The following is a 12,879-nucleotide window of genomic DNA, read 5'->3' as shown; positions in this document are numbered from 1 at the left end:
AGAGGATTACAGCCACAAGGACGATAATGACCATGAAGGTTATAACCTCCCCAAACCCCTCCCTCCCCTTCCAATAATTCAGATGATGTCTTATCTCTTGATTTACAAAATGTAAGTATCCTGGCTGTTTCAGCAGAAGGGGATATCTCTTACTCACAGCCCTTCCTCAGAGTATACCTCTTCACTACTGATGTACGATAAAGCAGAAGCAGTAGTAGCTTTGGAACAGACCCTTCCCTCAATAGAGACAAAGCATAACATTTTGACAGATATCAGTTGAAAGCAGACTCCGCATACAGTCAATTTTAAAAGTTGTTTATTGCAGAACCACCAACTGAAGCAGGCAGCCTCCATGAATACATAAGTCAACTGACCATATACAGAACCCTGGACTCCCAGAGTTCTCTATTGTACACACAGGTTCTGTTACCATAACACTTAGTAAAAGTAAACCATAACACATCCTCTTCCCCACACTCTTATCAATAATAACAAAATATATCAACATCATTTGGTCTATAACTGAGGAACCAGAAAATAATGACAAGGGAACAATAAAAGCATGAGGAAAGAAGATGCACAGTCAAAAGTGCCATAACTTCAATACAGTAAATTCAAGGAACATAATCTTTCATCCACTCAGATTTGTGACGGATTCTAACTTTCCTTCCTTCCTTAGTAAGAACCATAGTCTTTGATCCTTTTAGCTGGGATGCCTTGACATTTTCGTTCTCATAACTAACAGGCGGTCCCCACCATTTCACAACGTGGAACATACTCCATACTTCACAATTTTCTAAAATTACATACCTTCCTTATCTGGAAAGGACCAATGAATGCAGATCTTCCCTTTTCCCCCAAATCCATGTTTCTTTATCAATACCTTATCACAGACCGCCCATTTAGCATCAGAAACACCATGCTTAACATCATACCTTGCCTTATACTTCTCCTGATACGCTTTTCTCAACTCAGTACTCTTGTTCAATCTGTCTTCCCATTGTCTTGACTGCAGTATTTCCTCCATCCATGCTGGGTTCATTTTGGTACAACTCACCCTACCTCGTAAACACATGAAAGGAGATATTATGGTGATAGTATTTGAGGTATTACAGTGTAACCATCACATTTCTCTGAGTATTTCAGCCAGCAGGAATCTGGTTTCAACAGCCCTCTGCACACAGACGTTACCCTCCTATTCATACGCTCAGCCAGACCATTGGCTTGAAGCAAATACAAGGCTGTTTTCAAACAAACAATCGCTAGTGACCTTAAGAAATTAAGCATCTCTTGGGAGGTAAACATCTTCTACATCTGTGACATTCAGGAGTTTATGTATTTCCATACCTTGACGACTGGCTAGCAAAATTGGAGTCCCCAGTGCTCGCCAGGGACCACGTTCAGTGAATGACGACTCTCCTAATTTTGTTTTTACTAATGGTGCCCAAGTGTCTTCCCTTATTCAAGTGCAGAGGTTGACCCTTATAGGAGCGGTTCTGGTTATGACCCGCATGAAGGATTTTTCTCCTTAGGGAACCACCGATATTTAGAAAATAATTCAGAGGTTTCTGACTCGGATACAACTCCTTGATCTGCACGTGTTACATCTGCTTGGCCTCATCCATTCTTCTAGAACATGGGTGCTTGCAAACATTTTCTCTGGGACCCAAAAGCTTGGTCTGTGATGTGACTGAGGGCCACTTTGATGCCAGCAGGGCGGCTGTTGGAAGAGGAGGGTTTTGAGGGTGATGGAATGGGGGGCATGAGGGGTTGGCGCTATGGTGGGTGTAGGGGAAGCGTAACGTAAACATATAGTGACAGAATTGCACAATGTGAAACCAGAAAACCTGGGATTAATCCAGGCTCCCCACTTTATCAAAATGTGTGATCCTAGTCAGGTGCTCTATTTCACTTTCCCTTCATTATCACAGATAAGAGGACCTCAAAATACATGACTTCAGGATGTGCGCTGTAGAAAACCTTCTCTTGGATTTGATTTAATAAACTATTATGTTGTTTAGGTGTAAATATTGCAAATATTGCACATAACAACTGACTTGCTTCTTATTCACTATTGGCATTGTTGCCAGGATGGAGGAAGAATTTGTTTCTAAATTAATTTTGAAAACTATCTCTTAAAAAACATACTTCTTAGTGCACTGATATTGTCTGATGTACTAAGGTGAAACAGTTCTGCATGTTGGTGAAATACACGTTTTGAATTTTGAGGAGACTTTATCACATCGAATCAGTACTGCCCACTTTCTTTTCCTTTCAAACATGCTGCTGTTCAGCATGGCTTAAAATTATTGACAGAGCTAAATAATAGAGCTTTTTGAATTTTTCAGTGTTTTTAGCTGTGTTGTACACCAGCATGGGTGAAAGTAAATTAAAAGAAAAACAAATCCTATGACACTGTTGATGCTGGCCACGTTATAGCTTTTTTTTCTTTTTCTTCTTCCTTTCAACCTTGCTGCTGTATAACACTGCTAAAAACATTGGGATAGGCGAGACCTATTAGCTTTACCAGTGCTTACTTAGATACTGACACCAGTCTCTACATGGGGTATAAAAACTTTATAATTGATGCTTAAGTTCAGAAAGCATCTAAAATCTTACCTATTCCACCTTTACTTGAACTAATACCATTGTCCTTGATTTACCATTTTATTAGAGGTATCCAAGCGGATACCCATTTCTGTATCTTTATCGAGCTGTACGTTTTGTTCCGGTCTTTCTCGTGGGAGTTTTTCTTGGTTTCCCATGTCTGCATGTTATCAAGGTCTCTGAAGTGTGGGTGTGCTATATAAAACTGTAAAATTAAAGTATTCAATCGATTTGTCAGTGAGCAGGTCTTTTAGGGATGCCTTGAACATAGAAAACCTGGGGGCATTTATGATTTCGGTGGGGATGGTGTTCCAAGTCCTCGGAATGTGACCTCTCCAAGATTTTTTCACAGGTTCTTTTTTGTGTGGGGCAGCAAGCATACATGTGTCTTTGCTTCTGAGTTTTATGTAGCTACCTTGGAGATCTCCTTTTAAAATGGGCTGATAAGAAGTGAGTTGTAGACATAGAATTAGGATTTTAAAGACCGCGTTCTATGTAAAAATAGTGCAAATGCCTACTGTCGCCTGGAGACCAGTAGCTTGGTTATTAAAGTCCAAGGGCAGTCACTGGAGTAATGATGGTGTGTGAGCTAAGACAGAGCTAGAGACTGAGTTGTGGGCAGGTGCAGAGCAAGCTGTTGACCTATATCTACTTTCAATATTTATGAATGGTTGATGCGCTTATGCTTCACATTTTAAACTGTTGTGGTGACTTGCTGCTTTGTCGTCATTGCTGTCACTGACGACATTTACCAAACACTTAGTTTCGCACAACTATTTCAATTTTAACGCATGGGAAGATGTCCATGTGGACCTAACACTTAGTATAAGTGCTTAGATCTCTGCACTGTTGCTGTCAGAGCAGTTCTCTGTTTGGTTCTCTCATTTTAAAACCTTGTGCCTGTAAACGCAAATCTATGTGGAAGGGGGACAGAGTTACTTATATGTAAGAATATTGCTCCAGCTTTCTTATTTTATGTAATCACTTAAGCCTTTGCATTGGTATCTCCACAGTAAGAGTGATTGTATCTTCATGGCTTTCTCCAACAACAGAAACTTGGTGCATTTATTTTTATAATTATGATAATTTATAGGAGTCTCCGAGCCTGACTGACTTAAATCCAGCATAATCCAAAAAAGATATTCTAAAATGAAAAGCATATGACTCTAATGAATGACTTGTTTCAGTAAAGTAATTATATCAAACATTGTCATTGGTAGAGACTGAAGCATCTATACCTTCCTGAAAGCAACACTCATGCTCCCTCTTCCAGACTTCTGACCATCCTATCAAAATATGTAGCTTGAGGGAATTCTAGACAGAAACCTTGCATTTGTTGTGTAGTATGGAGAAGCTGCTAACTTAGAAGTCTGTGATCTCTATCAAGTAGTCCACTGAATTATACATCAGTGCAAATGTAATGCATTTGTGCTTGTCAGTCACAGAGCATGTTAAGAGCTACGCTGCCCTTCCATGGCCAGTCATGAAATTCACATGGGGATTACAATGCCCTTTACGTTCAAAGTGTAACAGTACAACTTCCCACTGCAAGCTGTACTCTCTGTCACCAATCCTGAGTGATGTTCAGTCCTTTAAAGTGTACTCCCAGGCCAGCATTCCTTACTGTATGTGGTCCTTATTTCCATGGGGTTCTAGGACAATGTTCCGCAGGACATTCGCTGTCATATTCTGCGCCAGTGGCTTCTCAGTGGCGAAATCTCAACTAAGCGTGAACTCTTTCCCAGTTCCCCATTTGCTTGCTTTTGCTGCCCTTCCACCTCGTTGTTGGTTTCCCTGTTTTATTTGGCAAGTTTGAAGAGCGACATGAAGGCTCATCGAGGAGGAGTGGACCAGGACCCATATGTAAAACCAGATTCTGCTGCCCACCTCTGCCTGCGATGTGTGTGTGTATTTTTATTTTTAATAAACTCAGTGTGCGGGGGGCACCCTACAGTAACCACACCTTTCTTTTGTTATATACCGGGGACTGGGGTTGCCCCGCCCTCTCTTATTTGTTTATTTAGTTATTTTTTGCATGGACCTCCCCCAACATGTTTACCCGTGGTGCAGTGCAGGCGGTGTAGCATAAATCTGCAAGAGTAAAATGGCATTAAGACTCGTTACCCCCTATCTGGTTTTGAACAGCCTCCCACAGATATCGGAGGTGGGGCTAAATTATTTATGTATTAGATGCAATATGGTAATACATGCAGGTAGCATGTTAGTAACTGAAAGCTGTGTAGATAATGTTCACTTAGAAGTGTGAGCAATGATAGACCCTTCATTGAAATACAGTGAATTCTTGATTGAATTTTGGTTTGAGTGAATTCTTTCCCCCTCCAGCTCTTTTTTCCAGAGCCTGTGCGTCTTGGGGTACTGCATCCTGCCTCTGACGGTGGCCATGCTGGTCTGCAGGCTAGTGCTTCTGGGAGGCACGACCGTGGTTACTTTCATCGTGCGACTTGTGGTTGTCATCTCTATGTTTGCTTGGTCGACAGTGGGTAAGCATAACCAATATCGCTGAGCACCATTTCTGTCACTATAGAGCAGAATCATTATGTAATAATAACTTTTTTTTTTTAAATAAAAGCACTCCAGTAGTTTTTAAGCAATGCATGTAACAAGTGTTACGGTTATTCACTTCACTGACTTAGAAACTATGAATGTCTGAGTTGGCCATGGAGAGATCATAGTATGTATGAGTCACGAATGTTTAACTCACTGAAGTATTCTTGTGGCTAAAGTTTTTACCTTTGAAAAATACTACCCACCACTCTAGCTGTGTTAATCAGTGGCCTTTGAGGCTTAAAAGGATTTTGTTATGAAATCTTCTTTATGTAGTCTGACCTAATCAATGTTTTTTTTGTGGGCATATTCAACCATTTGGTGCCATATCCTTCCTTGAATGACGTCAAATGTATGAAACGGACAGCCTTCGACATGGTCACCATTTTCAGATTGTTTTTTCTGCCATTGGGTCTGGAAGCATAGCTGAAGGCTCTGTTGCTGGAGTTTGTTGAAAGATCCAAGAAAACACAGAAGGTCAGAGGGAATTCAACCACTTTTACCAACGCATGCCAATGGAAAGGCAAGAAAGCACCAAGAAAAACTGAATGACAGTTTTTCGAGAACAGAGGCTTCAGCCATGTTGATAAGAGAATGATCAGGGGATGGAGCACACCCTAACTGCCACCCCAGGATCAGTACAGGACAGTGAGAGCATGTGCAACCTTTTCTCCTGAATGGTTCACAAGTCCGAGGGATGTGCCAGTGTGCGCTGAGTTCCAAACTAAGACCCTTAAAGCCATAGAGAAGAAGTGGGACGCTCTGGCACGGCCCCAGAACAGAGTCACTCAAGGATCAGGATTTGTCAAGTGATGACAAAACCCACAAAAACACCGAAGTGAGGCTCGGGGAAGTTTCTGACGCTGAGGAAATAGTAGAGTCGGGGATGGAAAGACTTCTGAGGATGACTTAAAAAACACGAGGTAGTACACCAAGGGTGCACCACAACATAGCCAAAATCTCCCAACTCAAAGCACGCTAAATCGGCTTCCGCACCGAAAACCGAAAGAGCCCCAGTGGCTGAGGGATAAAGACACTGTAGAAGGCCGGCCTTTGGTACTGGTCTCAACATCGAGAGGTGATGGAGCACGCTGGAAGGAAAAACAGTATGAGTCTCACAAAAGGGAGGTTTAAACACTGAAAAGAAAGCTAGAGATGGTCAACTTTGACAAAAGGCCCTCTACTTTGAAAGAAAGAAGTGACACTTTGAGGCCTAAATTGAGACACTGATTAACAGGAACAGGGAGTTTAACGATTCCCGTGAAATCCTTCTGAATTCCTCAGAAGAGGTTAGGCAGGTTTCTGCAACATCAGAACTGCAGGAAAAGTTGAGAATAGATTCTTAAAGTACGAAGAAGAGAGGGAGATGTTTCTAGTTGATCAGGAATCCTCCCAGGGAGGAGAAGCTACAGAGCACGGGCAGAAGCACTATATCAACTCGCCCAAGGAGGAGTTTGACCTCTACCAATCCAGTCCACTACCCCCTGACGATATTAGTCTGCAACAATCTCACAAAGAAGGCAGCAGTCATTTATAGGCATACAGCTGGAGGAGGAGCAACCTGAGTCATGTTTCCCTCTGAAACGGTGTTATCAGCCCAAAAGAGAAATCAATTCTGACTTACGCTGGTTGTTCCCAGGCAAGGGTCAGGAGGCTTTCAGGGAACGAGCTGCTGCAAAGGCAGTTAAAGCAAGGGTAGAAAAGAAATACAGGCATTCTACCCGAGACCCACCTTACATCAAAGGGGAAAGTTGTTGCAGACCCCTTGGTCATCACAATGGCTTGAAAGAGGGAAAATGCACTGACCCCCACTGGCGTCTCTGCTGGCTAAGAGAGCAAACAAGTGGATATAGTTGACCGAAAGATGGAGAGGTCAGCAGCACATTGGCATACTGCAAACTCCAGTGCACTGCCAACCAGCATGCCCACCAGCAATGGAACGAAATTGAGGACCTTATGCATCATCTGCTAGAGAAGTGTAAGAAGAGGGCAAAAATAGTAATTTAAGAAGGCAAGAATACTGCCAAAACCTGCCTACAATGAGGTCTCATTGTAGCACTGTTGACAACGTGTTGCAACATGTGAGCAAGGCAACAAGATGGCCAATGTAATGAGGGCTCTGCAATACAACATGCTATTTCTGACGCGATTGACCCAGTGAAGAGAACACTGTCAAGGGGAGGTTTGCATTCTACAATATAACACAGCACCTCAATGCCACAAAATGGGCCACCAAGTTCACGATTGTAGTGGCAGTGTGGGCCACCATCGTGATACACGTTTTGAGGGAGGGCCAAACGAATAAGAACTACTCTGATACGGTTGGACTTTCCAGCTAGTGACTTTACAAGGGAGACCCTCCTGTACAAAACACCTGGAGGAGGCATAATCTGGAAGTTCATCCAGAAGTGGAAGAAAATGACCTCCGACAAATGGATATTAAACTTAGTTCAACATGGCTACTGCATAGAAGTGCTAAACAGGCCTCCAACAATCAGATTGTGAGGCTAGGCATAAAACAAAGAAGAGCTGTGTCTGCAGCAATAGGTCAGCAGTCTCTCAAAAAGGCAATAGAGTAGCACACAAAACATTTAATCTATATGTTGGTGGCAAGGGCGCTCCGTCTTAATGGCCAAAATTCAAAATTGAAAAGTGGGTGAATCATAGTTTGACAGTAGTGGAGACTACACCATCTCCGCCGTGGCCAAACTACTCTGACGGAGTAAGGGCCATCAGAGAAATATGTCTGTGCACCCAAATTAGATGGACGTTCACAAAGTCGTTTTTTACTGCCCATTACCACCAGACAAATCCTGGCAGTAAAGAGCAGTAAAAACCTAAATATGCCCCCCCTTGCCATGGGAAATGCCTCCCATGGCGAGGGAAATTTTTTGTCTTAAATTTTTAAAAACAATCACACTTTGGGGTTTTGTTTTGGGGGAGAAAAAAAACATTGTAGCTTTGACGTATCAGTCCGTCATGTTGGATGGAGCCATACATCCGTTACATTACATTCTCAGGAATGGCCTTGATGGCAGTTCTTGTGAATTGCTAGAAATGTCTGTTGGGCAGACAGACATTTCTAAATTTGGCAGATGGGTACTCTGTCAGGGCTACAGAGTAATTTACTCCATTAACCTGAGGAAGTAAACTCCTTCCGCCAACAATTAAATGAGGTCTTTAGTCTCTCGTGGAGTGGTGAAAGAAAAAGGAAAAAAGTAGCTCCCTTGTACACAAAAGGTCTTCGACAACAGACACCGATATAAGTTGTCCGTAAGCAAGACCTAAAAAAAAGGACCTTCAGGACACTTTAACATGTATTGCTGACTATTAGTTTTGCACTGTAGCATTTAAACTGAAAGCTGATTCTGTTCATCTCACCTGCAGCACATGCTGGCCCAATCAGAAGTCAGTTTTCATCTCAACATCTCACTATTTTGCTAGAGAGTACAGAATTGAAAACCTATATTGAAGCCCTGCATGGTAATGGAAATATATGTAGTAGTAACTCCTGCTTTTCTTTTGTTTCAGCATCCACAGCGTTCTTGGCGGACAGCCAACCTCCTAACCGCAAAGCCCTTGCAGTCTACCCCATCTTTCTCTTCTATTTCGTCATCAGTTGGATGATCCTGACCTTCACGCCGAGCTCCTAGTGAGGAAGAGGGCTCACATGGACTCAAGGCACTATATTAAATAATTTATGGGAAAGCTGCAATGGAAGTCGTGGGTTTTCAACATGTTTTGTGAATCTAGGCTAGACACGCAAAAGACTGAGTGATGGAGACGGCCCATAGGACATGTGGTTGTCTCACCAGAACGTTTCTCATTGATCCAAAGGGCAGTACAGCATACTGTGATTTATTTGTACCCGATGTAGGTACAGCTTGTGGTGGCTCACTCGCCTCCGCTCGAAGTGCAGATTGCAGATTATCTCTCCCTCCCGGGGGGGTGGGGTTGCATTTTGCATTTCCTTGCTGTTTTTAAAGGGAAGTGGAAGCTGCACAGTTTTGCTCATCCCAATAGTGATTACATTTGCAGTGTCGTACTCTGTTATCAAGGGAGGTACAGCAGCAGTGTCTCGCTCCCCTCAAGGCAAATGCTGCCAGCTTTGTCTCACTCCCCTTGGAGGTTTAGCCTTCTTTGTCTCATTTCTGTGGGTTGTTCAGGCTGCAATTCTCCCTCTCTTTCTGTCTCTTTTCTCTTCCTTTCTTTCTCTCTCTGTTTCTCTCTTTCTCTTCCTGGACTATTCAGTCTGCCGTGTTTAATGCTGTCTCATGGGCTCACGCTTCCAGTGTCTCTTGCACATTCTCCGTTCCTTACTGCCTTTGGGTGAACTTTGCTTCCTTCTGAGGTGTCTTTGTTTCAACCCTACTGGTGTGTTATATTTTTTTAATGCATTTAAGACTTGGTCCTTCTTGTAAGATGTAGGGGATTTGGACCAAATATTGCCAGAAGTTGTGGTGGCAAAAAACTGCCTGTGGTGTCTGATTCATAGCTTAGACGGGTGGCTTCAGGTGAATGTTTCAAGGCTGTGGTTGTTCTAAAGTGATGGTTGAAAGGTTTCTGGTGAATGCATCTAGATCGGTTTGCAGAAGAGTGCCTTTCTAGGTGGTCATGTACTGATGAGGAAACTGTCCTACTCATGCAACAGGTCTAGCTCTGTATTAAGTTGCTTGCATTTACTCTTCACCATGCAAAGCAGGGAGTTCACATCTCTACGCTAAAACCAAGACTGCTTATACTGACCTAGATGGTATTGTGAGATAGTTATGTAAAGACGAGTAAAGGTATATAAATATAGGAAAAGCAGGATTAAAAAAAAAAAAAAATGCAAAACATACTTTGATGTAGCAGATCTCTCGTTTCCTGAAGAAACAAGCAGGCTTGAACTGGGCGTGCAGCGAGCACTTTATGTTGAAATCGGTGATTCTGACTTCTAGCGTCTCACTGAAACCCTAAACACATGGGTGGTACTGGGAGAAAGCAACACAACCTTAGCCTGCCCAGAAGTGATGGCAAGAGCGGAACAAGTTCAATAGGCCATTTGATTAATACACATGCAGAGCAATAGGCAAGGCTTTTGTTAGGATCCAAATGGGTCTGATCAGTGGTCCCTCCTCCGGGTTTAGTACATGAGGGTATATTTAGTTGGGTCATAGTAGCACATGCAGTTCCCGCCCTGCTAAGTCACAATAATGTGAATGTAAGCACTAAGTTACAGGTTACTACTATTCATTGCTAAACACAAGATCTTCCCTTCTAAACTGTGCCCCGTAGTTAGTAGTGATCATGACGTCTTTCAGCTTTTCCGGGGTCTTTCCCTCTGTTGAAGTTGATCACAGTCTGATTAACTGCATATTATGCAAAGGTGCCGGTTAGTGCAGTACAACTAAAGTCTTACTCTTCAGAATACACATGTATGCACAATTTGTATTCGGAAAGCATTCTGTGGTTAGCAGTGAATCAAAACTGGGAGGGAAGGGAAAGCTATGCTATGAAGATAACTATTTATTTGAATTTCACTCGGATAGCCCCCAGGGTTTTAAACAAGAATGAAGGTTTTGTCACAGCCTAGTCGCGAGTGGTTGCCAAGGGCTGGAGACATAGTGAGCGACTTCAGGACGGGCCCATCTGTGCAAAGACAAATGTTGAACACACTGCAACAAAGAAAGGAATAGTGGAAGCAGCTTCATGGAAATTTAAAGGGTCTGAGACTCTAACCTCAAGTGATGATTAGAGAGCTAAATATGAAGATGGGGGTAACAAAGTCTTGCTACATACAACAGAAAATTGAGTAAACCGACTACCAGTGTAGTGGAAGTATTGATGGACAGCAGAGGGGATCGGTTTAAACTTAATGCAAGATTAATCTTCATCATATGGACATCTTTTCTAAAAACACAACATGAAATTATAGGCATAGTCACAGAGAACTCTTGAAGATGAACACGCGTTTATCACAGGCTCCGTGCATTTATTACATAGAAAATATTTTCAAAATCCAAGGTGTAGCTATTTTTCATTGGGTGCTTTGCAGTTTACAGCAATGCCACCACTTTCTTCTAGTCTCTTCCCCTACAAATTACAGCACTAGTGTTGTCTTGTCAATCAGTCCATCCAGGAGCGAGTAGGTAGGAAAGTGTCCCTGAAGGCAGCTACTTATCAGAACCTTGTGTCATCTCTATGATTAAGCAAGTTCGCTCCATGCGTCACCCGTTTACATGTTATGCACAGATTTTTTTGTGGTGACCACACTTTTTTTAGTTGTTGCCTCAGTCTTTGCTTCACATCTGCAGGGGAATAGTTTGTGACACTCTTAATGTTTACATACTACTTGAGGTTCCCTCGCAGACTGGTATGCTCACTTTCTGAAGATGTGGGGTTGGTAGTGTAGAGGCTTCTCGGCAGAGCTTCTCCTGGACTCTTAGTGCACTGTTGAGACTGACAGGAATCCAGCTGCATGCAGATCCTCCACTGTAAATTCATTGTACCAAGCAGTAGCATCATATTTGTCATGTTCCATCAAAATAAATATTTTCCCCTAGGGCTGCTTGATTTTTTGAAGAAAACTCATTGCCAGCATTCTAATTTTTAAAATGAATCTGCTAACTTGTGACATTTTACAGAAGGGAGTTAACCTAGTTTTTATAAGTAAGTAAATGTAGACTAATATGGACATCTCAACAGCCACCTACGTGGATTACATTCTGTACTTTTTCTTTCAAGAAGGAATCTATAATTTCAGAGAAATAGAATGCAGCAGAAAACAGGCCTCCCTCTTGATCGTGTACGTATGCAAACAAAAAAATATTCTTCAAAGTATTTAACAACCATTTTCTAGAACAATGTGCCTACAATGAATATTTTACTGCCTGAGTTGTTTCACAAATGAAACACATGAAAAAAGGAAACAACCAATAATGAAGAATCCTATAAATACCATTGATTTTTGGAAAGGTCTCTTGGGTATACTCTCAATAAGGAAAGGGGGTACCTGCAGTGAAAAGAAAGACTGGTCTTATAATCCGCATTTGCATGGTGTATTATGGTCCATATATTGTGCTAGTTTACTTAAGAAGTTAGGACCAGAATATTTTGTCAAGAGAGACTTCATAGGCTAAAATCTGGTAACTCACAAAATGTCATAACTTGGACTACTGATGGACAAATCATAAAGGGTTTAATCCATTTAAAAACTGAAGGATGGAATTGCATAAACCTAGTTTTAAATCGATAATGTGTACATATTTTTTACTTTTTGGGAGGGGATTTATTTTCTTGATCAAAGGTGAATATTTATGACAAAAATAAAGTTTCCTTTAAGTTTTATTTCAGTTGTATGGCTCCTGTCAGTTGATATTTTTTCAAGGGTGTGTATTGAACAATTCATCACTTCATTCACAAAGCACTTTACAGAAGTAAGTGGCACTAAGTAAAAACAAGAATTGGCAAAGCCAATAAGTCTCTCCTAAAGCCAATAAGTCTCTCCTATAGGAGAGCTATTGGCTTTGCCAATCGGATTGGGGTGGAGGGGGCGGGAGCCGATAACAGGAGGGTGGGTGTTAGTAAACGTTAACAGTGGATGGCGCCAAAAAAAGCAAACGAGAAAAAAAGAAGCTTTTCAGTGTTTTTGTGCAATCTTGGCTGTAAATTGTCAGAATCAATACAGCGGGCTCCTGAATAAAGGACGGAGTCAGAAACATCTGG

The 12,879-nt window shown here is 42.0% G+C and overlaps 1 protein-coding gene across 1 annotated transcript in view; it reads left to right on the top strand.

Annotated features, from left to right (window-relative positions):
- Window positions 1-12,506, top strand: part of YIPF6 (Yip1 domain family member 6) — a 52,240-nt gene extending 39,734 nt beyond the window's left edge. Inside the window, exons 6-7 of the mRNA XM_069210153.1 lie at window positions 4,951-5,108; window positions 8,704-12,506. Coding sequence (XP_069066254.1) covers window positions 4,951-5,108; window positions 8,704-8,825 — 280 coding nt within the window. The 3' untranslated portion in view covers window positions 8,826-12,506. The remainder of the gene's footprint in view (window positions 1-4,950; window positions 5,109-8,703) is intronic.
- Window positions 12,507-12,879: the final 373 nt, after the last annotated feature.

Source organism: Pleurodeles waltl, chromosome 2_1 (genome assembly GCF_031143425.1).
Source record: "Pleurodeles waltl isolate 20211129_DDA chromosome 2_1, aPleWal1.hap1.20221129, whole genome shotgun sequence".
Classification (NCBI taxonomy): domain Eukaryota; kingdom Metazoa; phylum Chordata; class Amphibia; order Caudata; family Salamandridae; genus Pleurodeles; species Pleurodeles waltl.
The sequence above is the reverse complement of the archived record's forward strand: the minus strand, read 5'-3'. Positions and strand labels throughout refer to the sequence as shown.